General features: G+C 36.6%; 1 protein-coding gene across 1 annotated transcript in view; it reads left to right on the top strand.

Annotated features, from left to right (window-relative positions):
• LOC115235694 (forkhead box protein P1-like) overlaps positions 1-26925 on the top strand; it is a 288332-nt gene that overhangs the window by 246969 nt on the left and 14438 nt on the right. Inside the window, exons 4-11 of the mRNA XM_029807634.1 lie at positions 16655-17244; positions 17515-17566; positions 18871-19120; positions 20816-20920; positions 21043-21217; positions 22732-22918; positions 24145-24442; positions 25352-25420. Coding sequence (XP_029663494.1) covers positions 16655-17244; positions 17515-17566; positions 18871-19120; positions 20816-20920; positions 21043-21217; positions 22732-22918; positions 24145-24442; positions 25352-25420 — 1726 coding nt within the window. The remainder of the gene's footprint in view (positions 1-16654; positions 17245-17514; positions 17567-18870; positions 19121-20815; positions 20921-21042; positions 21218-22731; positions 22919-24144; positions 24443-25351; positions 25421-26925) is intronic.

Raw genomic sequence — 26925 nt, 5'->3', positions numbered from 1 at the left:
ATAATCAAATCGATAACTTTCAATTAAAATTAAATCTATTTATTGTTCTATCTATAAATCAATCTAATACATACTGAAGCTCGTGATTAAATTACATTCAAAAAGATTATTCGAATTAAGGATTGTTAAATTGATTTTCTCGTTTCGTTACATTGCTTTGTTTCCAATATTGAATAGATTAATTCCGTAGCTTCTTCGTCGACCTTATTCCAGATATTTCCTAGTTGAACGATAATGCCGCGCGATAAAACACGAGATGTTTTGTTTCTTTTGCTGACTTTCGCCATTATCGCATAGTCGCCTCTGGCGGCGGGAATAAACTTCTGACTACGCGTTCGCCGAAGAAAATGAAATAAAGGATACATCTGTTTGGTGGAGCATAATTTCCCGTTTCTTGGACGACCCCTGCCTTCGAGCCACGTTGTTGCCAGCCCGTGTTGGCCACAAGTCGTTAATGAAAATCAAACAACGGAAAAATTACATCCACTTGGCGGTAACCATCGTTTCAGTCTTTTCCACCCCTGAGACTTTTCAGGGGCGGTTTTGCCTTCGTCAGCCTTTCCTTTCTTCCACTGCATCAGCGAGGGCTTCTAGCGGCCTCTCCTGGTCCACCGTGTTCTTTCAGTAGCCTCTTCGTTCTTCCTCTGTGTGTGCCTCTTCTCTTCCTCTCTTGTTCGGTCTCCTCGCCCCGCGTCCATCCTTCGTTAATCTACTGTATCTTTGCGAAAATGGAATTAATAGAAGTCGTGTTTGCCGCTGCTCGATATTACAATATCACGTTCGATGTAACGGGAAAGTCTAACGGTGTTTGCATAACTACAACGGGAGTCTGAAAACTGTTGTTCCTTCGCAATGTTTGAGCTATCTTTTTTTGGAAAACCGAAGCAAAAGAATATTTAAAACCTTTGTTATTGGAGAGGATGCATCTGTATTCTTTTCGGCATACAGATTGATATTTTGTTGTATCTCTTATTAGAATTTACGTAAACTTATTATATTAAATTTTTCGCTCGTGTTGGAGGATCTCTGAGAAAAAAAAATTTGAAAAATACTGGCGGTTAAAGGACACGCGCTTAGACGTTTTAAATAATTTCATTTTAATCATGTAAAAGTGTGCGCTTTGAATGTGCTGACGTAGTTATTTTGCGACAATTGACTTAATTTAATCTAAACGGACGCAATATACTGCACGAGATCCAAGCTCAGGTATCCCGTGCGTTTTTTGCTTCATCTCTCTCTCTCTCTCTCTCTCTCTCTCTCTCTCTCTCTCTCTCTCTCTCTTTCTCTTTCTTTTTGCATTACACAATAGTTTACTTAGAGATACGGCTAGATTATTGAAGATTGCGATACTACACTAGAATATCCTTACATGACTCAACACATACACACACACATATACATATGTGTGAGTAAACATAGAACGCGCCCTATTTGCACAAATAACTCGAAATACATAGCTAAACTTTTACGCAACATGGACTTTCCAATAGATTTCTTGCTACGGAGTTCTGCTTGTCGCAAGCCTTCATTGTTCTTGCAAACAAACGCCATTTTGTAGAGAGAGAGAAAGATTAACATTTATCTCACAGTAGTTTAGATAATAATTATTATAGACATCAAAATATATTATAATTTGTTTCAAAATTTACTGAATTTTATGATATGTGTATAATAGAAAAGTTTTAGCTAATTAATCATAAAAGATAACAAATTGGGTGAATGTAAATATTAAAAAAATGTGTAATTAAATGCATTGATATGTAATACGAGATATTTCTATTTTTCTTTCCAGGTGAGCTTATCGAGAATTTCCAAACAATTTCAAAATTTTCTACTTTTTCGGACACGTAGGTAAGCGAATGTAATTAAAAGTTTGAAATATTAATGGCGATTTATCTTAAAAATTCTGAAGCAATTCGGACAATTAAATATTAATCCAAACTCTATTGTTATTTTTTTTTTTTTGCATGTTATACGTTTACTGTAATATAATATAATACGATATAATATTTCTGCAACGCTTTTAAAATATTCTTAAGGAAAACTGAAAATACAGGGATACACACTGATAAATTATTAATCGATCATCTCGTTGATGTTGCGATCGTTTGAAAGCACATTTGCAATATCCATACGTTGTTTATCGCACACGTAGGAGCGCTCAGAAATTGTATTCAAGTTAAAGGGATGGCGCGGCTCGAAACGTTTTTGAGGGTGCTCGGGAAAACAGAATATGACGGGGTTGATGGCGAGAATCCCGCTACAAGCGGAATAATGTTTATAACGCGCCGTTTCGATAGAATTTGAAATTTGTTTCTTTATCGACCATAATTTTCCGGAATCTACACACGAATAGATTCCGCGGACTGTGCCTGATGGAACAAAGGGGATGCGAGTAGTTTCGGATCTCTATACCCTCTATCTATACTCCTTCACCTCCTCCGTAGTCATATTGAAAAGCGCTACGATTCGACGCGTCATCCCCGCGCTCATTCTCATCATTCGCGGCTTCGCGACTCTAAAATTTTATCCCTTCCGTTTTCGGGGGGTGAAGTATTGCCCGAAGTGCTTTGGTAAATGTTCGGAAAATGACTCTGCTATTTCACATTTTTTTCGTGTCATAGAACGGATATATTATGTATGGAGAAAAGCATTAAAATTTGTCATGATCGTATATTTTAAATTCTGATTTTTCAAGGAGAAATCTTGATGCTTTTTTTTTGGGAAAATAACTTTATCAATAAGTTAGTCTTTTTGAAATGGAATTTTGATAATATTAATATGTGGATCGTTTCCGCTTTCGCATAATTTTAATTATTTGGTAATAATTATTCATTTTCCAAACACGCTATATTTAATATATTTATATATATAATACTTTAGTTTTTCGAATACTCTTTCTAATATTTCTAAAAGTTCAAATTTTTAATCTGAATCTGATATGTTTTATTTCATGACGATGTATTTCTAACTAATATCGCATTAAGGATTTTTATCGCCGCGCATATATCGAGTGCAAGGTCAAAAGACAGATTCCAATACTCCGTATCGCTGTAGCATATAAAGTTTTCATCGAGGTATATTGCACATATAGCATATAAAAGAGCACGGACAATGAATGATAAAACGTTAAAATGCATCATACTCCCCGCCGACCCTCTTGTCGCGGCAACGAGAGTAGCAAGAGGGGTGTCGCGTGAAATAGGAGACATACACGTGAACGCATTATGCGAAAAATATGGTAATAATATTGCCCAGGCCAAGCAAAACAGCCTCCCCCTGCATATGAAATATACGCGCAAGATCGCGCGTATCCTGCAACCGCCGACTTTTTCTCCATCTTATTCATCTCTCCGCTCCTGCCACGACCTCGGGCGCGCGGCCGCGTTTCGCGTTTACTCCTTTTCTCTTTTTTAAAGCACCTCATCTGCCGCGATCTCGAGAGCGCGCCCCGGATCCGGCCGATGACGCCGACTGAATACAAATGCGGCTTTCGCGCGCGCCGCGAACGAGGGCGGCGATGCGATTCTCGGTAAATTAGCGACGAAAAAACAGGAGCGCACACGGGGGGGAGGAGACTGAGAAACGTGATTTACGCATCGTGACTAGCGTGATTTCAAGATCTCGCGAGCATATCTATCTAACTGGTTTTCATCGGTCAGATGTCAATTCGATAGATCTTTCGGATATACCCCGGGGGAATTTCCGACTCTCCAGCAATCGCTACGTGAGATCGATTCGCGGTTAGTTTGCGATGATACCGGAATATCTGGAGTTGAAATGCACATGAAATTCAAATTATCTTCAATTATGTATTAATTATGCCCAAAGAAATGTTAGACGTATTTAGACAACTGAAAATAATTGTTTTTGCGGATTGCTGTAAGCCGACTTATTTGAACACATGTCTCCAAACTTTTGACAAATATTCCGACTAAAAATATTTTCTGGAAATATCTATCTCTACAATGGTTTTATTTTCTAAAAGAAAATCTGTCTTAAACTGAAATTTAATTTTAAAACCATCACTTCGTGAAAATGAATTAATTTTTATACATCTTGCTGATAGTTATAATTTCAACATATATGTAATCTTTTTATTGCATTTTAATACTAAACAGATAATGTTTCTTCACAAAAATGTTTTTGTTTATTTTATTCATTTATAATATCTTTTCGCACGCGCTCTTTGGAATTTTCCATACCCTCTACTTTATATCGACGTTAATATTCAAGACAGCGAACGAAATGAATATTAAACGAGGTAATCGTTTTAACCCTCTAATGCACTATTCAATTTCTGCTTTGTCTAAAAATTATACATAACGCAATATAAAAGGACAACTAAGTTTTTATATTACTTATGCAATAATTTTTGATAAATAGGAAATAAAATTTTTGATGCGTAACAATATTTACAAAGTATATATGAGATAAAAAGATATTATATTTAATGTATAGAGTATCAGATTTAATGTACAGAGTGCATCAGAGAATCAATAGTAACACAGTTATAATAAATTTATTTCGCATTGCGACGTTAGATCAAAATACGTAATTAAATAGAAATGTAGTTTAATTATTGAGGACGAAATATGTATCCCAATTTCATATTATGTATCTATTAGAAATGAAATAAACGGGATAGAAAAATATGCAAGTAATTAATCCGTAATTCGGGGAGAACTATCTGGACTAAATAGGTGCGCACGTGTACATGAACTGTAAATCGATAACATTATATAATAATTTAGGATAATTTACCGACACGCGATATATGGCATTTCGCGTTATAGATCTAACATAAGTATCTGTGCCAGCATACGATACGATACTTTACAAACAGCATAAAAGATCCGATATATCGTCTACGGAACTTCACACGCTATAGTTGGAAGAGACACATTTCGAAGCATTCGCGTAACTCACGTGAATACTTAGATCCTCTTATCGCCTTTATATCGCGACGATGTCAAGAGAGATCAATGTTATTTAAGCTACGTGTTGTAGGCACCCTTTATTCTTGTCGAGAAACATTTCGGCGGGTCCACCTTTCATTAGAAGAAAGCTACCCTTCCGTCCTGTCTAAAGGCGCCTTAGACTCCTCTCAATATTTTTGCACCCCTTTTCGCTTCTAATTCCTGAGTCTGGAACAACCTGGCATTTTTCTCACCCTTTTTACTCGTCCCTCGGCCGGCGACGTACCCTCGCGCAGCGCGTGAAAAATATTGGATAATTTTCCGAGTCAGAAAATCCGCTGTTGCCTGACTTAATTGTATCATCAAGAACTCCTCTAGTTCGGCAAGACGAGACTTAAGTAATACCGTACAATTTTTAACCGCGATCACCTTCAATATTCCGGTCACGTCGGGTTAGAAATTCAAAATGGGTTGATAGCAATCGAATGCCCTTCTATTTTTTGCATCATCTTTTTCTCAATCGCGCTTTTTTATGTCACTATTGCCTATTGTTGAATTATTCTCTTCTAAAAGTAGAAAAGATTAAGAATTATTGTGAGCCGTTCTCTCTAGAAAAGATTAAGAAGATTAAAAATTGTTGAGCCATTCTTTCTTCTAGAAGTAAAACAGATATTTTATACAAAAATTGTACAACTGTGATTGATTATTTGCACATTTTTCAGTAGCTAATCCTCTTCGCAATCTAATTAAAAAATTAAAAGTTATTATTTTATTCTGTCAAAATTATTATTGGATTGGCATATAATTTGAATAATGCGTCGTGAAACTTAATATATACAAATATGATGTACATAAATGTGATAAAATATATTGGCATAATTTTTATTTAACGTATAATGTACTTTTAAACTCAAAAAGTGAAAATTTTAAAAATTAAAATTACATACGCGATCTTTGGTTAAGCTATACCGAACATTGTCATAAAAATGAAATTAGAAGAAACAACATGATTTCTCGATAAAGCGATTAAAGTACGTCAAGGACAAAAGGCCGAAAACCTCTCTTGCGTTTTCCATGAAAACGGAAACGCGCATGAATGCAACAGCAAAGTGCTGGAAAAGTGGAGCGACGAGGCGACGACGGAGGTCCGTCGTCGGCTTGACAGACTCTCTCGTTTGTGCAAACAAACCAAAATGGACTGCGAATAAATATGCGTCTACGAGCAAAAGCGAATACCCGTATGCTGGGTCATGATCCATCCATGTACGCGGTGGGGTTGCGGGGACCGCGGGGGGGTTGCAGGAATGAGTAAATCGCATAGTGCGAGGGGGCGGGATACGTCGGGGATTTAGGGACCTTTAATGGAGCTCGTCTGCTCTGCGACTACCAGAAAAGGAATTCGCCACTTTCCATTATTCACTCTGCGCCGTATTTTTTTTATCGCGTCGCGCCCGCCTTTTTCTGAAAATCGCGTGAGAGTTACTCTTTCGAAAAACAACAGATTCAATAGTTTCCTGTTTTTAAGAGACTATTTACTTACGTCAGACATTTCCTGCTTGTCGAATGCATGCAAAAAATGCACTCTGCGTTTCTGAGGTTGTGCAATTCCATTTTCTATACAAAAATTAAATAATATTATTTTGATATTCTTAAATGTATATATTTTTCTGCATTAATCTTAATGTTGGATGTGTAATAAGATGTGCAAGATTTAGTATAAATTATCAGCATTATTAATATTTAATTATTTTTAAGCTAATGCTTAAATTTATATATGTATTAATCATTTCATAGTATAAAGTTTTTTTAAATTTTACTAACTTTTCTTAGTTTTAAATATATTATTTGGATGATTTATATTAATAATCCTCGGTGTTACTATTTCTCTGACACATTACATAAAAGAATAATCAAATCGATAACTTTCAATTAAAATTAAATCTATTTATTGTTCTATCTATAAATCAATCTAATACATACTGAAGCTCGTGATTAAATTACATTCAAAAAGATTATTCGAATTAAGGATTGTTAAATTGATTTTCTCGTTTCGTTACATTGCTTTGTTTCCAATATTGAATAGATTAATTCCGTAGCTTCTTCGTCGACCTTATTCCAGATATTTCCTAGTTGAACGATAATGCCGCGCGATAAAACACGAGATGTTTTGTTTCTTTTGCTGACTTTCGCCATTATCGCATAGTCGCCTCTGGCGGCGGGAATAAACTTCTGACTACGCGTTCGCCGAAGAAAATGAAATAAAGGATACATCTGTTTGGTGGAGCATAATTTCCCGTTTCTTGGACGACCCCTGCCTTCGAGCCACGTTGTTGCCAGCCCGTGTTGGCCACAAGTCGTTAATGAAAATCAAACAACGGAAAAATTACATCCACTTGGCGGTAACCATCGTTTCAGTCTTTTCCACCCCTGAGACTTTTCAGGGGCGGTTTTGCCTTCGTCAGCCTTTCCTTTCTTCCACTGCATCAGCGAGGGCTTCTAGCGGCCTCTCCTGGTCCACCGTGTTCTTTCAGTAGCCTCTTCGTTCTTCCTCTGTGTGTGCCTCTTCTCTTCCTCTCTTGTTCGGTCTCCTCGCCCCGCGTCCATCCTTCGTTAATCTACTGTATCTTTGCGAAAATGGAATTAATAGAAGTCGTGTTTGCCGCTGCTCGATATTACAATATCACGTTCGATGTAACGGGAAAGTCTAACGGTGTTTGCATAACTACAACGGGAGTCTGAAAACTGTTGTTCCTTCGCAATGTTTGAGCTATCTTTTTTTGGAAAACCGAAGCAAAAGAATATTTAAAACCTTTGTTATTGGAGAGGATGCATCTGTATTCTTTTCGGCATACAGATTGATATTTTGTTGTATCTCTTATTAGAATTTACGTAAACTTATTATATTGAATTTTTCGCTCGTGTTGGAGGATCTCTGAGAAAAAAAAATTTGAAAAATACTGGCGGTTAAAGGACACGCGCTTAGACGTTTTAAATAATTTCATTTTAATCATGTAAAAGTGTGCGCTTTGAATGTGCTGACGTAGTTATTTTGCGACAATTGACTTAATTTAATCTAAACGGACGCAATATACTGCACGAGATCCAAGCTCAGGTATCCCGTGCGTTTTTTGCTTCATTCCTTTGGCAAGGAAGCCACGAGATCCGCTAGCCGGAAAGTCAGAAGCGAAGAAAGGTCTCTTCATAATTCAAACGGCCACTAATTGATACTGAATTATTAATCGGAACGAAAGTAAAACACAGCCTCCTCCGGCGCGAAGAGATTACCTGGCCATTGCCTAAGGATCTGGTTCCCGGTTTTCTGGAATAGGAAAACATTGTTTTAACAGTACAATAAATTGTTTTGTGTTTGTATAAATAACGTTTCACTTTGCTACTTGACAATCAATTCTTGTTTTTTATTTTAATTTTTGTTGATTTTAGTCAGTTTAGGTTTTCATTTTTTAATTATTATTATGAATTTTTATACTGAATAGTGATATGATATTTATAACGGCATCGATGATTATACAAATTTAGTGATTAAAAAATTTACGATTATACATAGTTATAAGATACAGTTTCATGAAAGTGATCAAAATATTTTTAAATTATAATCTTTTATGTTACAAACAATTGAAAATAAAATGTTTTTTCGTAATTAAGATACTTTAAGAAATAATGTAGTTACAGAGATATTTAACTTTAAATTATTTCATAAATTTTGTTAAAAGCTCAAGATGGAGAGAGAGAGAGAGAGAGAGAGAGAGAGAGAAAGAGAGATTTTTATTATAAAATAATCTATAAAAACAATTTAAAGAAGCGAATGAAATGTGACTCGCAAGATCTGGAAGACCCTGTATATTTATACAATTCTCTTCGTTGCCTACCAGTGCATCTGGCCGGAAGCACGTATCCTGCCTATAGAAATGGGAGAAGAAATCGGAGATTGTCGCTGCGGCAACACGTACGACGTCGCACATTTCGCGATGCGTACGCGAAAATCGCTGAACCGATGGATGTAAGCAAACCCGCAGAATGTCAAAATTACTCTCTCCGATGCACCCTCTGTTCCGGTTTCTCTGTTCATCCGTTCTCGTTCTCACCCTTCTCCCTCCGAATGTCGGCCCTACGCTTTCGCGGGTGCACGCACACTTTCTCGCTCCCTCCGTCTCCTCGGCACCATCTCTCTGGGCAGTCTCGACCTTCTGTATCTCGCCTATCCAGCTGCGACAATCCCACACCTCTATGCGTTAATTCCTGTACACACAGACAACGGATACCTACGGGAGAACATACCACGGGTATCGTTTACCTTGCATAATGCCGGCGATCTTTGTTTCTTCCTTTGCGCCACGTTCGTCACATTATTTCGAGAGGCCACTTTTTCACAAAACTTTCATCATTTACGAAATACGTCGAGGACAATGTAAATACATTTAATACTCATGTAAATATTTTCCTACAGATAGCTAACGCGATGATTATTTGCACCATTAATTACTCAAAAGTAAAGAACGCAGAGTATAAATTGAATAAATTATTTCTTGCAATTATCTCCGGTAAAGAATTCTTTCTCAAATACAGTTAGATTACATGCATTATACATATTTAGAAAATCAGTTTTTATTTTGAAAAGTATTTATATATAAGTAAATAGCTAGATAAATAATAATATTTGTTATGGTATCGTCAAACATTTTGCACATATGCAGTTCGGCGATCGCTAACGACGACGATAATTCAATTAAGAATTTTTGTAACGATCGACACGTTCGAGACGACATCAGACGATCGACAAACTCTGCAAGGGAACGACAGAGCCGCGGAATAAAGGTTATCGAATCGTACTAATTGATACCGATGGAAGGGCGTTTCTACATTGTCAACCGAAAGAATCAGCTCCGATAAAAGTTCGTCCGGGGTCGTGATCGTGATCCGTTTGGTCGCGTCGTTGCACTAAAATAAACCTTCGAAACGAGTGGCGACCAGGTAACTCCGGTATTGAAGGCTTGGGGGAAAAGAGCCGGGAGGGAAGGCGGAGGAGGTCGACGGCGATGAGTCCGAGTTTTTGAGAGGCTGACGAACCAATCACGGGGCCATCTATAATGTACACAGCCCGTTAACAATTGAGACCAGAGACATTCCGTCCGCTTGGTCCTAGCCATTCTCCAAATATCCGCCATGGCTAGTCAATCGTCCCAGGAAACCTGTCTGCCCGCACCCTCCACCTCCGTCGCCCAGGCAATTCTGCCTCTTTTCTCTTTTCCGCAGTCGAGCACGTGAAACGTTAGTCGAACCGTCGACCAAAACGGACGCCCGCGGAATCGTTAATTCCTCTCAATATTGCACGTCCTTTTCAGAAGCCACGTCAAGTCACTGGCGGATGTCCCTTCGTTGGCCGAAAGGGCGTAAGTGGCGTTTCTAGCTGAATTCGATTCGCCTTTAGCGATTATTTTCTCCGATATAGACGTTTTAGACGCAGCGCGAACGGGAAGTGCAAAGTTGGGGACACATTTCACGGCTGGGACTGTCTTTTGCTAGGAAAAGCATTTTTAATTGCACAACTTTTATTCCTTTGATCGACATTTGTTCTAGAAACTATATGTGTAACAATTCTTAATAAGAATGTAGACGATAGCTTCATAAAAATTTAAATTGCAAAAGTATATTTGTTATACAATATTATATGAGAAATATTATATGGAGTATCAAATCTCGAAAAATTATTTGCATCTTTAACATGCAAGCTCCGAATTTAAAGCAAATACTTTCTGTGGTCCCCAATTTTATTTATTATCCCTAAATTCTCGCTCTCTTCGAACAGTTGGCGACGATAGCGACAGTCGGTCGGAATCTGCGGGGTAATTTGTATTCCACATTTCTCGCGGAACGATGGGGGCGTCGAATACTCGTGTCGTGTCTGCTTCGTCCTCCCTTCTTTCACTCTCCCTCTCACGTACGTTCGTAAGACTCTTACACACACTCGGGCCAGTGAGTAACGTCTGATTATGCGAGCGCATGGCTGCTCGTAACGCGATTTAATATTAAAATATTATGACAAACGTCAACAGGAGTCGGGTGTAAAGAGACGCGCTTCTGATTGGCCCGCGACAGCGTGAATACGAAACGAGAGACAGGGACATCTCGCCAACCCTTGTTTTGCCCTTCACTACTATTCCCTTTTTGCTCCTACGACTGAAAGAAGAGTATTCCGGCAGATAAAGCGGATAAGGGGACCAGGTGTTAATCCAGTTGAAAACGCGGTCTTCCGGTTTTTAATTCCATTATCCTTTTTTGTATCTTGAAAGAACCTGCGGTATCAAGTAAAATTCTTGAAATCGCGAATATGTATATAATAATTTTGACAATCTCTATCTTATTCTATTTATATTAAGAATATTTTCAGATATTATTTCTATATAAATGCAGTATATGTTTAAATTAATTTAATTCGAGAATAATGATTTTTTATTTTTTATCTGTCATATTTTTGTATAAGAAACTAATTTTATTATTAACATAGTTTATAAAGTTTATAAAGAAATAAATTAAATTATTGATACATATAGTCTTTTTCAAAACTTTCATCTAGATTAAATCAGATCTTAAACACGGAAAATGTTTATGATCTATTGAAAGTCTTGATAAAACAGCTACGTTAAAAGGATGAAGGAGAGATATTCGCGCGATGCAAAATATGCATATATAAAAAGCTAAATCTGAATTCATTGCGCAAGCGGGTCGTCGGCACCAGTGTCGATTTAAACGACGGTTTTTTTCTCATGCAAAAGCATCTGTAACGCGAGCAAGCGTGCACACACGAAGCGTGTTGGACGAGGCTCGACGCACGTAGTTTAGTTCGTGTATCGTCGACATGCAGAAAAGCGCGCTGAATAAACACTCCTGATAGCGTGCTTGTAACGAGTTTAAAATCTAACGATATCCCGTCGGTTTGGCACACGGCCGAAGCTCGCTACTCGCCAGCTATCGAACAATCGCCTATACAACAGAAATTTCGATACCCGTTTTGTATTCATTTCCGTTTATATTGCGGCTGATATTGATATCCTCCCTTTTTCTACCCAGCGGTTATAAAACGATTGGCGTTGATTGTTCGTTATTAAATCGTGACAATCGTATCATTAAACGGCTGTAATCTTTTGTTTTTTATAAAACGCATGATTTTTACAAACTCGTTAGATATCAAATATATTTTGTATGTAGATTATTAAAATAATTATATACTGCGTTTAAGTAGATAATTATAAACTAAAAAATATGTTATTTGCGACTATACAAGGAAAATTTCGTTTTATCACATTTCTATGATAAAATGATATATCTCATTAATTTTGTTTTTTATCTTAGAAAATTATCAAAGATGAAAATTAATTATATTGAAATGTCTAAGTCTTTAAGTAAAAACGTTAAGTTACAAGTACACATATTTATGAAAAAAATTGGTACATTAGATATCCAATAGAAAATAGGTGAGTCATAGTTGTCTAAATATCTCGGCTACCCTCGTTCCAGCAGATGAAACGAAAGATGAAGCGTAATAGAAGTTCGGCAACGAACAAAATCAAAAGTATCACGACGAGGGTACATAAGGAACTCATATACAGCCATGGGAGTTTTGGTACGGGAGGTTGCTGCGGTATGGAGGAGGAGGAAGGAAGGAATAAATCCAAACAGTAAACAGAGCGGAGCTTGCGGGGGGAGAAACGTTGGTGAAAATTCTAATATATAAAAGATATGAGAGCCCGCGCGAGGGGGGTTGAGCTCGAGGAAGCCTCCGGGATTCAAATAAGTGGCGTTACCCGCGAGGTACCCGCGAGGGTGAAAGGGCGGGGAGGGCAGGGGTCGTAGGAATCTGAACAGCCAACAACAAGCGCGGCCTCCGACCTTTATTTAACCTTTTCTTAAAAGAGTCTTAGGAGTCCCTCTTATCTGCAGTCGATGGCCCTTCAGCGTTGGTCCTTATACTTTCATTCTTCCGTACTCTTATATCTTTTTCCTTTGGTCCTCGTGTACACACGTCGAGCTTCATCGTCTTTTTCTCTTATCCCCTCCTCTTTCTCCTGAAAACTCTTAGGTTTTCGCGAATAACGAGTAACCCTTTCCGGGATGTTCCGCGGTTTCGGTTTAAGAATATTTTCGCTTCTTCATTAAGAGAGAGACGCTAAGTTGGCATTAATGAATTAAAGGACGTCTGCGAGGATGAAGGATGAGCCAAAGTAGATTAAACAATTCTGCCGATTGTCGCATTTCGCTAATTTCGTGGGCAAACGACATTGTTCGCAATTTGAACGAATACGCATGGTTTTACTCATTAGTAATAGAGGTTTGTTTGGATAATTTATATAAGAGCCGTATTTTAAATCTCTTGAAATTTTTATAAACAAGGGCAGAACTAAGACAAAAAAGAGATTTGATTGATTTGCTTGATACGAAACGAAACTTTTCAATACTGCATTATTTCTGGAAACAAAAAATATAACGTTATTTTCTCAAACTAGGATAATGTACATATTGATTCCTACTATTTACATACCAATGCAATTAAAAAAAATATAATTCTATGCTTTCTTATGTAGTAAAGTTAAGATTCAAATAAGTGGCGTTACCCGCGAGGTACCCGCGAGGGTGAAAGGGCGGGGAGGGCAGGGGTCGTAGGAATCTGAACAGCCAACAACAAGCGCGGCCTCCGACCTTTATTTAACCTTTTCTTAAAAGAGTCTTAGGAGTCCCTCTTATCTGCAGTCGATGGCCCTTCAGCGTTGGTCCTTATACTTTCATTCTTCCGTACTCTTATATCTTTTTCCTTTGGTCCTCGTGTACACACGTCGAGCTTCATCGTCTTTTTCTCTTATCCCCTCCTCTTTCTCCTGAAAACTCTTAGGTTTTCGCGAATAACGAGTAACCCTTTCCGGGATGTTCCGCGGTTTCGGTTTAAGAATATTTTCGCTTCTTCATTAAGAGAGAGACGCTAAGTTGGCATTAATGAATTAAAGGACGTCTGCGAGGATGAAGGATGAGCCAAAGTAGATTAAACAATTCTGCCGATTGTCGCATTTCGCTAATTTCGTGGGCAAACGACATTGTTCGCAATTTGAACGAATACGCATGGTTTTACTCATTAGTAATAGAGGTTTGTTTGGATAATTTATATAAGAGCCGTATTTTAAATCTCTTGAAATTTTTATAAACAAGGGCAGAACTAAGACAAAAAAGAGATTTGATTGATTTGCTTGATACGAAACGAAACTTTTCAATACTGCATTATTTCTGGAAACAAAAAATATAACGTTATTTTCTCAAACTAGGATAATGTACATATTGATTCCTACCAATGCAATTAAAAAAAATATAATTCTATGCTTTCTTATGTAGTAAAGTTAATTTTTTTTTATCAAATCGATAATCGATAATTAGAAGTACATATATTCTATATTTATATATATTTTAAATTTGACTACAATTATATGAATTAAAAATTGAGCAGTCTATGAAAAATGGAAAAATTCAAGTTGCCGTGAACCACGGAGTTCGTGATTACGATAACGGAAAAAACAAGAATTCGCAAAGGGCTTCAGACACATGAGCAAAATTCTGCAAAGTGATGTGCCTTTTCTTCTGTTTTTCTTCATCGCCTCCTGACTTTACCGTCCTCTTTTCCCTTTTCTTTCTTTCCTCTGCCTCACAGACATCGCTCCGAAACGCCACGCGCTGGCGCTCCTGACTAAACACTGATAACGTGCGCCATGGAATTTCTTTGCATGTTATAAACATACGTAATCGTACACAAATAAGATTAGCATAGGACTCGGCATGCTGGATTTGCAAGAGACACACGGCCTTTCGTCCGCGAGACAATCGTTTCGTAGCGTCGCGGACAAAGGCAAACGTATTTTAAATTTATCTTCGGCTTTCGCGACCGATGGGATATTTGACTCAGAAAAACGAGAGCCTCTCGTTTACTAGTTCGTATAAAAACGATTAGTCAACACAACCAAATAGCGCAAAATGACGTCATTTATGGCGCTATATTAATATACGGTGCATAAATTAATAACACAAATAATAAATAATTTTTATGTAAATTAATTCTTATATAATATTTGCAGCTGTCAATCGCAATTATGTACGTACGGAATTACTTACTGCATATTAACACGGAATTTTGAGGAATTTTTTTTTTAGAGTGACACATTGTTGTATAAACTTTTCTGCTGATTAGAATATAATTGACGGAGTCGGCACTTTTGATATTTTAGTGATATTAGATATGACAAAAGTTTTGCTGCATAAAGACGCAAAAAAGTGAGGGAATATTTTCGCGGGATAAATACATCGGAAAACGCATACTCGCTTGTCTTCGACAAAGTGTTTTGCTGTTCTGTTGGATCTTTGGGTTGATAAATATTTGCACAAGCAATGCGTCCCGAGACACGTGTGTTTGTAGTAATTACTTTGTTGCGTGACGATTGTTTGTTATGCAATTCGGTTCTCCGACGAAGGCACGAAGTACGAGGCCAACGGGCATTCGAATTGGAAATATTTTTAACTGAACGTGTCTTGTACATCACTTTACTTGCTATTATACGTGATTCAACATATGTTTAAAATAAATGTTTACAAGAACAAATAATTAATTAGAGCAATAAATATATACATATATATCACTATATATATATCGCTCTAATCAATTACTTGTTACATATATACATATGTACATATACATATATATAATAAATAGCTTACTGACCAATTTGATTATAATTTGCGGTTTGTATCATTATTTTGCATATTTTCATCTTTAAAATATTTATCTTAATAAAAATAAATTGATACATGTTATGTAATTTGACATCTCATATAAGAGACAATATAAATGATTTATTTTATGAATTAAAAATTTTTAAATACACGTGCAATAATTGCCGAAATTTAATTTTCAAATTTAATTTGTGCGAATCTTTTATAAGAATAATTATTTAATAATAATTATCTTTTGTTACAAAAATTTGATAAAAACATAAGGATCTGTAACACTAAGTTATTTCTATGATGATACATTTTATTAAGGTAATTACGGGTAATAAATTTGTTAGAGAACGTCGTGTCTCTAATGCCGTTCCATTATATCATACAATAATATAATAATGAAGAACTTATCGAGACATCTGGAATGCGCTCAAAAGTTTCGACCCTCGATCGTACCCTCGCAGCAAGAAACGAGCGGAAGAGAAGCTGAGTGCTCGGTTCCGCCTTTACACTCGACAATCTGCTTGATGATAGAACTTAATAAAACAAATCCCGCTGTGTAAACAGCCGAGGAGACTCGAACCGACGTCATTCAGACAACAGCGAGTTTTCCTCCGAGCCAGCCAATGATGACGGAGCCGAGAGCTGGCCCGCTCGAATACCATTAGATAAGATCAATATTGTTCAAAATACGGTAGAAGTTTAACGCATGTACATTACATGGCATTTATATCATGAATATTCCGCCCGGAGCTGCTCTTAGCTCCCCCGCTATTTTGCGTTGTGCTATCTTTCACATTTAACCCTCGTTCCTTATCTCAAAATTTGTCGCTGCGTAAATACCGATTTAAATCTGGATGTTCAAAATGTAACTCCTTGCCGACGTTTTACGATAAAATGTCATCTCTCCACGAGGCAGCTCGCAACAGCCTTTGATCGAGCTCTCGATCTCCATTTTCGTATTTCAGGCTACTTCGCTGTTTGCAGCCCTGAAACAGCAGCAACAACAATCGCGCGACAGCGTCTTCTCGTCGCGGGATCGCGATTGTCGCGATAGGGATCGCCTGTCTACGACACGCAATCGTGACTCCGGCAGGAGTAACATTGCGGAGACCGGCGGCGGCAACGGGGCTGCTGATCAACAGCAGCAGCAGGATCTTAGCATCGAGTACCAAAGCAATGGGAAGCTCAGTCCCGCCGGACACGTAGTGACAGCAGCACCCATGACCCAGCAAAAGCAGCCAATTATCACGCAGCAGTCGCAACAGCCCAGCTCGGGGGCGCCAGGGCCCCAACCTAGTCCGCATCAGAGCCCGCAAGCCCCGCAGAGGAGTTCACCGCCAAATCCTTCCCAGGGTCCGCCACCCGGTGGCCCGCCAGGGGCACCGCCGTCGCAGACTCCCTCACAGATGATGCTCAGCTCGGCGAGCGGCCTCCATCAAATGCAACAGCTGCTGCAACAACACATACTCAGCCCTACGCAGTTGCAATCCTTTATGCAGCAGCACACGTTGTACATGCAACAACAACAACAACAGCATCATCAGGTCAGCATCTCTTTTATTTCCTCGTTATATTTTTTATGAAAAAATCTTTTATTTTATTATACTATAATGCGCACTATGATTTTTAGATTAAATGCTGCTGTTAAATGTTGTTAGATGTTAGATATATAGTAGATCGATCTATTTTTTTAAATCATCAAATGTCGACGTTACGATTAATCTTAAATTAACTTTTGTCGTATAATTTTGCAATTTACAAAATCTTTGCGTTCACTTCTTACATCTCTCTCTCTCTCTTCCATCTTTATATTATCATTGCTTTATTATCATGCATCTAATCAGGAACGTTTCGGCTACTTCTCTTCTTTAAAAAACGTAAGTGAAATTTCTAATCTTCTTTTCGTATCATAGAAAATTTATACTCAAAAGGAAAGAGGCTTTATATTATACTACATTCTGAGACACTGCAATCATCGTAAATGACAAATTTTAAATTAAATTCTTTATTCTTGACAAATAAACGAGATGGAAACACACAAGAGACACTTTTGTGAGAAAGCAAATCTTGAAAGAGGTTTTGAATTTCGGTGTACGCGCAATTCGTGGCCGACAGAACTGCCGGAAACTTCGATGCTGTAGCGAGAGGGTTGATACTCGGTCTGTGTAAACAGGTAGTCCCTTCTATATCGTTACAATAACAATACACGTCGCACGAACCACTTTTGCTATCTAGCCTCAATGTTATCCTGGCGCCTACGATCCAATAAGCACTCTGATATTCTTTTTCAAAAATATCTACGCACCCGACAACAAATATTTTTTATATCGCATCACGTGGTTTATTGTAGCAGAAACTATTCTTCAAAGACGAAAGTGTGTAAGACTTTGAGTTGGACATGTTTATTATATTTTGCTCAATAATTGTCGGAAGATGGATTAATAAAGTCATAACGTAAATGTTTATATAAAATTTGATTAGTAATAGCAAATAAAAGTTCGCAAATTAAAAATTTGCTTGGAGATCTTTTAATTATCGTCAGAATTTATAATTACGGAAAAAAGGTGCATGAAATACAAAACAAATATAAAATATGTATAAAAAATCATATGTCGCTTAACATGGATACAAAAAATGCTTATTACCGAGAACATGTTTGCGCTCATTAATCGTGCAGTTTATAGTAATATGATAAAGAGGGTGTGTACTTCGAAGTTTGTTTTAAAATATCCTCGAGGCGTACCAGAGACTGAGAAATGAAATAGGCGGAGGGGGTTATTCTAGAGGATGAGGTAAGCAATTAAGCATCGCCATCAGCCGTTGTGTCTCGTTGTTTGTCTTCGAGGTGCCCATCAACTGCCCTCTATCTTCTTGGCCCCTTGGTGCCGCGAATTATCTGCGCCCCTGATTTATTCATCATTCCAAGACGCAAGTGCCGCCTTCGCCCTTTTTTCCTTTGCTTTTTATTTCGGCCAACTAATTTGGCTGGAGTGAAATGTTCACTTTCCTGACATTTAATAATAAACCGCCGACGATACCGTTTGATTCATAATTAATTGTTTCGATCTTTTAACCTTTAAGAAATATTCTGTGGAAAATTTATGAGATCTGCTGTCTAATTAATTAATACTTGACAACGAGATACACATATTTCGACAAAGCGGAATCTATTTTATTTTAGCATCAGCATCAACTTGCGGAACTCAATAAAAAACAATTGGAGCAAGCGATGCAGCAACTGCAAGAACAGTTGCAGCTGAATTTATTTCAACAGACGCATTTATTGCAAACGGCAGACAAGAAGAAGGCATCGGCGCCTCTCCAACAACTAGCGATTCAGCAGCAGCAGTTGATACAACAATTGCAAATAACACAGAGGCAATATCTATTGCAACAAGGGCTGAGCCTTCAAGGCCACAATCCTTCTTCAGGTATTTATATACTGAAATCAAAATGCTTGATTAAAGATTTTCGGATATTTAGTAGCCAAACAGATTTAAGTGTTACTAATATTGATAGAGAATTTTGCAAATATATGAGATGATTACAATAAAAATATAATGTATTAAAAATTATAAACATTCCTTAAGAATTTTTGTAATATTGATAATTATATTATTATTTTATTACATCTTGATCAGTTGTATTGAATAAAATTATAAGAAATATCATACATAATATGATGCATTTAGAGCTAATGTAAAATAATTTGTAAATTTCTTCTATTACGAAATTCTATCTTAATAAAATATTATGAATCTGGATAGTTTATATATATGAAATGCGAAGAATTATTCTAAAGAGCTGGTTTAAGATTTTTTCTTATTTTTTCATTAAGGGAAGATATTTACACATTACAAAAACATGAACAATTTTGTTAGAAATAATACTCATTGATAATTGTTTTAATATCTTGCACATATACTCACACTCAGCGTCAGTATATATCTCACAATCAATCATGAGGAAGGTAATGTTTCTAACACATGCTCACGTTCGTGATAAAGGGATTATGCAAACGCATATATTTAGATCGCGTTGTTACGCTTTTATATATTCTAACACGGATGCATCATTCAAACATAGAAGAATTCGCGTAAGCATCACAAAGACGGTCGGTCACATGTCACAACAAAACACACGCATGTATTTGCAGCGACGTATAACACGCTACCGTAGGAGTCACGTGTGATCGGCAGCACGTGTGCAAAGACGAATTCGAAGGTAAGCTCTGATGTTGGAGGCATCTCCTTGGTTTAAACTAAAACAATCCAATATTCTATCAAACCCTTTTGAGCCTATACGCATCTCTTTATCTCTTCCTCCCCTTTTCTGTCTTGATATCTCTCAGTTCCCACTTCCTCTCTTTTGCTTCCACACATTCTCACTGTCTCCCTTTCTTGCTTTCCATTTCACCCTGGGCAAAGCTTTCCACGTAGAAGTGTTTCGATTACGTCGGTACTCGCTCCGGCGATGTTTTTCTTTCTAACGGGTGTATATGTACATGTATATACACATTGTATATAAGTAAAATGTAGGAAGAACCGTTTGTGAAATAGCAGCCGTGATATGCCACGGTTACTTCGAAAATTCGATAGTTCACGTGTGAAACAAACTTGCCCACCATCCTTGACTCTTATTCCATTTGATCGCTTTGTCTCGTTTCTGTTTTCTTCATCTCTCAAATATAACTATCTGTTCGTTTAATCTCACCGCTCCATTTCGCATGTCCGTATTCTTATATTCCTCGTATGCCTCCTCGTCTGGCGCGTAGCTTCGTTTCTCGTCCGCACGCATGTTTGCTTCACACGTGACTGCTTCGAGATACGCGCCAAACATCATTATGCTATAAATATTATTTTTATACTCATTTAGATATCTATAACGTATGGCGTTGTTTAAACCAAAAGCCATAATCTGAGATAATATTATTATATTATATTTCTAAGAAATCAAATTTTCTTATAAAACAGATTTTGATAATAGAAATATTTCCGCATAAGTTACACTAAAAAAAAAAAAAAAAAAAAAAAACGTTGTTTAATTTTNNNAAAAAAAAAAAAACGTTGATTAATCTTTTTAATTAATCAATTTTTCAAATATATTTTTTTTTTAATTTCAAGCAGGTTTGCCACCAAATGATAATCTATCGTCATGGAAATCAGAGCCGTCGGATACCCCGGAATCCCACCAAAATTCCAATGTGCCGAAATCCAACTCCGGATTGAATGGTAAAACAATAAGTTCACGCTTCTCAGTCGGTCTCAATTTCGCTCATTTTTGTACTCCAATTTCTCCTTGTTTATATGTTTTATTTTTGCGAATGCGACGTTCGTTTGCCGAACTATCGCAGGCATTCTGAATTCGATAGCTTCGAGCCGGCGATCCGAGGTGAATGGCACAACGCCAATGGATGAAAAACCGCTGGACGCCTCCTGCAACGATAAAGTTCACCCCCTCTATGGCCATGGGGTTTGCAAGTGGCCAGGCTGTGAAGTAATTTGTGAAGACTATCAAGCATTCCTTAAGTGAGTTTTACTAACCAATTTTTCATATATGATCTGTTTTAATTGTATTTCTGACATTTAAAAATCATACACCGTTGTCCAAATATTTTGCTCGTAAATCTTATGCGAATTCGATTTTTAGTCTGACTAGTTTGCAACAAATCTTTATCAGCGCAATATTAACATATTTCTCATTAATAAATAAATTTACGAAGAAATTTATCGTAATTTATATTTAAATCAATGAAACGGAAACATTTACCATTTGTGTTAAATCAAGTCAGAATCTTTCTCGTCCCTGATTTGATATATTTTAGCGAGGCAAACTGTTTCCAAGCAAACAGGTAAATGCATGGAAGAAGCTCAGTGCTTTGAATATAAAAGACTGAAGAAGCGGGAGGAATAAAGTCAGCAATTAAATTGGGAAGGATGGGGTAAAGAAAGTGTAGAAAAATCGCTCGTGTCAGCGTATCTCATTGACATCAGACGCTTTCGCCCATCGGCTTCGAGCTTCGCAACCGCAAGCTCCATCCGTGGTTCCATCCCGCCGAGGGATCTTTCGTAATCACGTAGTTCGTCGGTGCAAACTCCCTCAAACAAGCCGTTACTTAAAAAAAAAAAACGCTAATTACCTTTGTCTCATTAATATTCACGACATTCGACCGCATCGTTATGCCCCTCAGTCTAATCCCTTTCTGCCTCCCTCCCTCCCCCTCCCTCTTCCGCCAGTTCGTCCGTTCAAGCTCCCTCGACCTTCCCACATCTTCGTTCTTAACCGACCAACCCACTCCTCACCATTCTCCTCACCCTCGTCGATACAGCCGTCCGTTTCGTCGACGAAGAAGGATTACGGAAATTCTTAAATACGGAATCTTGTTGGCGGTGTTGGCACCCCCATTCCTGTCCCTACGACGCGGCGAAGCTTAATTTTCTGTCCTGCCGTCTCCTGGGGCGGTGAGGGAACGGGTCTCTTGTGGCTGGAGAATGGAAGCGTTACGTGTCCGGGATTTTTCGTGGCTTTCTGACGGAAGAATTTGTTCTCAGCTCTTGCAAGATAATTGCGTGGCTATATCTTCATTGCTTTTTCGCGGTTTTCTCGATAAACATAAGCTGCTATAAGAATATCATATAATTTTCAATCAAATATCCCAAAATTAAATCGTATTAAAGATTATTCAAATTTTTATATACCCGACACGAGATGAGAAATAGATTATGTTAAAATATAATATAACTTGAAATAAAATATGTATGAAATATAAATGTAACGATACTTAATTTAATTTATTTATTTTAATTCAATTTTATATATGGTTTTATCGCGGTCGTGTCTCTTTTATCATTTAATCCAATTTAACAGGAAGGTTGATAGATGATCACGATGTTTAAATATGTATTATAAGCATTTTATATTTGCTTCCTTAGTTCTTTCTTAGTATATATCTAATATTGTGGTATTTATGATTGCATCCATTTTAAAACTGCAACGTATTGAATACTAACAATAAGTTGTAATTGATCGTGAAATATTGCAGACACTTAAATACAGAACACACGTTGGACGACCGATCGACAGCGCAAGCCAGGGTTCAGATGCAAGTAGTATCACAGCTAGAAATTCAATTGCAAAAAGAACGAGATCGATTAGGCGCTATGATGCATCACCTGCATATGGCGAAACAGATGGCTTCTCCGGAACCACCAAAATCATCTGAATCATCGGTAAGTTTTTTCTTTATAGTGTAATCTTATAATCATAATTCAATACATTTTTCTTCATTTATAATTATTTATTACAACAATGAATAAATGTACAATAATAACTAGAACGCCAATTTCTTCTGCAACAATTTAAATTTTTACGAAAACATATTTGAAATTGAAATATAATAGATTTTTCTCTAGAGAGAGACAAATATTCAATGTTTTCGATTTATTATTAACTGTCAAAATTAATGCGATTTTATTCCGAATATTGCAAATATCAAAAATTTCAAAATATTGTTAATAATTTGTAAATTGATGTTATATATTTTTATAGACTTCTTACACAAAATTTTTAAAAATAAATTAATTGTCTTTGAGAGCTGTAATAATCTTGTTATTTATTTTACCGTGAATTTAAAAATCAATTATTATAACATTATGATATTTAAAACAACACAAAGTTTCCATTTTGCAAGCTGCAATTATAATATACTTAAGGGTACGCTTTAGAATGGATATTGAAAGCCAAATCCGGAAAAACGATCCGGCTGCGACGCGTAAACTTTCCCGGCTGTGGCACCACTACAAGATCGTAAAGCCAAATTTTCACGACAGACCAGCTCGTTGGAAGATTTTACGATCTCCTCGCGGGCCCGCTAACAACAACGCGAGTTTCAGTTTTAACGCGCCGCCGAGTCGAGTGCTAATTTATACATAAAGTTTGCATTAATAATTCATCGGAGCCGCGGTGATTTTATATCGCCTTAATTAAAACCCCTAACAAGTTGGGCAGTCGGAGAATACCAATATCGCATTAGCCCTCCGCCAGCGACAACGCCCGACGGTCGACGGTTTAATTATTTTAACGCGGCTGTGTGAGTGATAGCATTACGAAGATCGGATTGCTCGTACAGTTCATATACATCGTAAAGTTTGTACATCATTGCGATATGTAATAAGATATTCGTATTGCATTGCGTAACGCTTCGTAACGGACATATATATTATCGTGAAATTAATAAAAAAAGATTTTTAAAGATTTTATTCTTTTAATTAATAATTATTCTTAACTTAACGCGTATAATTGAACGAAGGATCAAATTATCTTACTCATTATAATACTGAGGAGATATCCAAACGATATCTGTAAACCCTCAAATCGATTAAAATTCCATACATTACTTATATTTACATTATCGCTGTCCTCTGCTTTGTTTTTTATTTTATAAACTTTGTTTCAGACGGGCTCGAATTTACCAAAGCTGAATTTTTCCACTGCGCTGATGAGTCAGCCGCCACCTAACTTCGGGGTCTCTCAGGTATCACCGGTGTCCATGTCCGCTCTGGTGTCCGCCGTGAGGTCACCTGGCGGTGGTCAACTACCCCCATCGGCTGGTGGTGCTCCGATACCGCCACTTCCGACCATACCTAACATGTCCGGTTTACCGCCGATGCCTAATATGCCCGGCAGCATGCCAAGCATGGCTGGTCCTATTAGACGGCGCATCAGCGACAAATCAGCTCTTTCTTTGGCAGGAGGTAAGGTCGTCTTTCCATCTCTTAATCTTTAACGATGTCGTCTAACGATAAGAGGTGAGATTAGAGATAGAGTCTGCGAATAATTAGGCATAATAGGGATCAGAATCGCATATTTTGCGTTACCAACGTCAATTTTGTTGTACCGAAATCAATTTTGCAAAAGCTCTTCCGTTTTACCTGTTTCAAGGAAAATGGTTGATTAAAAATTATTTCTTTTTATTAACGAGAAGATAAAATTTATATTTATATTTGCACACATAGTATGCTGAAATATTAACACAATATATAGTATGATTCATTAGCCGCTTATGATTAGTAATAAAGATTGATATAAAGCTTTAAAAAAAATGCGTATTTTGAAAAAAATGAGTTTTTCTAATGTTTTATTAATCAAACTTTCAAATTCAACTATGTAATATATTGAGGGAGACAGATATATAATATCACACTTTTGTTTGCTCTGAATATTCTCTGTCAAATAACGTTGTTTAATTAATTATTAAAATTATTAATTATTAAAATTAATTTAATATAATATATGTTTACAATATATGTTTACGAGGTATATTTATATATATACACAGTTATATTGCTTATTAATTAGAATTTAGTGAAATCAATATATTTTTAATTAAATGTTTTTTTTTTTTAATCTAACGTTTTGTTGTATGGTTCATATTTTGTTTATTTATAGGTACGTATTATATGTACTATAATACAATGTCATATTATATACTATAATACAATGCAAATAATTTCTAGTTAAAATATTTTTGACATCACCATTTTCCGAACATATAGCTTTATATTTGAAATGCATACAAAAAAGCCTTGGAAGTGGATTAATATTGTCTCAAAGAAAGGTGAAACGAAAGAAATGACAATTCAGAAATTGAATACTATTCGTAGGACTGTATGACGAGGGCATTGTAAGGCGCAGAGTATCCGTCGATAGATCTGGATTAGATATTAACGAAGGTAACGATAACACAAGATCATATTCGGAGTGATGCGATCTTCGAAATACCATCTCATGAAAAATTTTTAATTCGTAATATATAAAACTCTTATTAAATTATTAATAAGAGAAATTATATTTTTTTTTAAATACATTATACAAACATATGTTTAGCAGACAAAGATTATATTGCTATGACATCTAAACGTATAAATAATTAATAAGTATTATTAAATCGAGAAAAAAGCATGAAAAATAAAAAGAAGAATACGATATTAAATGTTGAAAACATTGTCTAATTTTTCTTAATTGCTTCTCGTGTAAATAATATAATTGTATGAGAAATGTACGAGATCTTTTAATTCTACGTATAATAAGTTAATTACATGAATTATCTACTTTTGGTATTTCGAGGTTCGTTGCAGAGATTCATTCTCACTCCGACGAAATAAAATGAAAAATACCGATCCTGTAGCAAGTGCTCTTTACGGTCCTCTCTTGATCTCGTGCCTTTTCCTGTCGTAAATTGTACCACACGCACAGATTACTTATGGTAGCGACTGTGTCACGTGATGCGACAGTGTTCGACACCTTGTTGGCCATGTAGGATGAGTATAGGTGTAGAGAGAGATGCAAGGAATTTTATGCGATGAGAAAAATGAGATAAGATGAAAAATAAATTCTTACATCCGCCAGTTTGAACCTCTTTCTTATCGATGCTTTTGTTGTTTCCTTATTTCTTGTGCTGCCCGCCCTCCCCACCGTGTAGGGCTGCCCTACATGCTGGAGCGTGCTGGCCTTGACGTCCAACAAGGTACTGTCAACCTACTTTCCACGCTCCCTCTTTTGTGGCTTAAAGATTTTCTTGTGGGAGGATGTGCACCCTGCATGAGAGCTCATTTCCCTCCTTTATCTTCATCTTCGTATCTTCGTAGCACTGCATTTTTCTAATTTTGCTGATAATTCCTAAGACAATTGAGATTGTGAATATTCCAAAATCCCATGCAAATATTTGGGACTGAATAAATTGATTGATCATACTTCATAATTTTTAAATTGCTTTTTTTACGCGCGAAAAAGGCGATCTATATGTTTACAGTATTTTTATTTCTAGCAAATATATGCATGCATGTTTTATTATTGATGCAAATTTTAATACAAAAATAGAAATTAATATTATAATACATATTCAATTAACGATCATTAATGAAATAGTTCCATATTGAAAAAATTATGGGGAACTTTAATTTGGATTGCCTCTTTCTGACATTATGTAAAACTTTTTTTCTTGCAAAAGCATGCATTTATAGATATACTTTTACAATCCCGAAAATTATTATTATTTTATAAAAATGTCTTATTTTTTATTAACATCGGTATACTTTACGTACAATTTTAAATTGATTTGTGATCATTATTTTAGATTTTTTTAAGAAATCCATTGCTAAAAAAGTTTAAAATTGTTTTGAGCAAAATAATTTAGTGCAAAAAATAAATGAGACGAGATTTTTATATTTTATATGAT

This window comes from Formica exsecta, unplaced genomic scaffold, assembly GCF_003651465.1.
Source record: "Formica exsecta isolate Colony F162 unplaced genomic scaffold, ASM365146v1 scaffold233, whole genome shotgun sequence".
Taxonomy (NCBI): domain Eukaryota; kingdom Metazoa; phylum Arthropoda; class Insecta; order Hymenoptera; family Formicidae; genus Formica; species Formica exsecta.
This window is presented reverse-complemented; position numbering and strand designations above follow the sequence as displayed.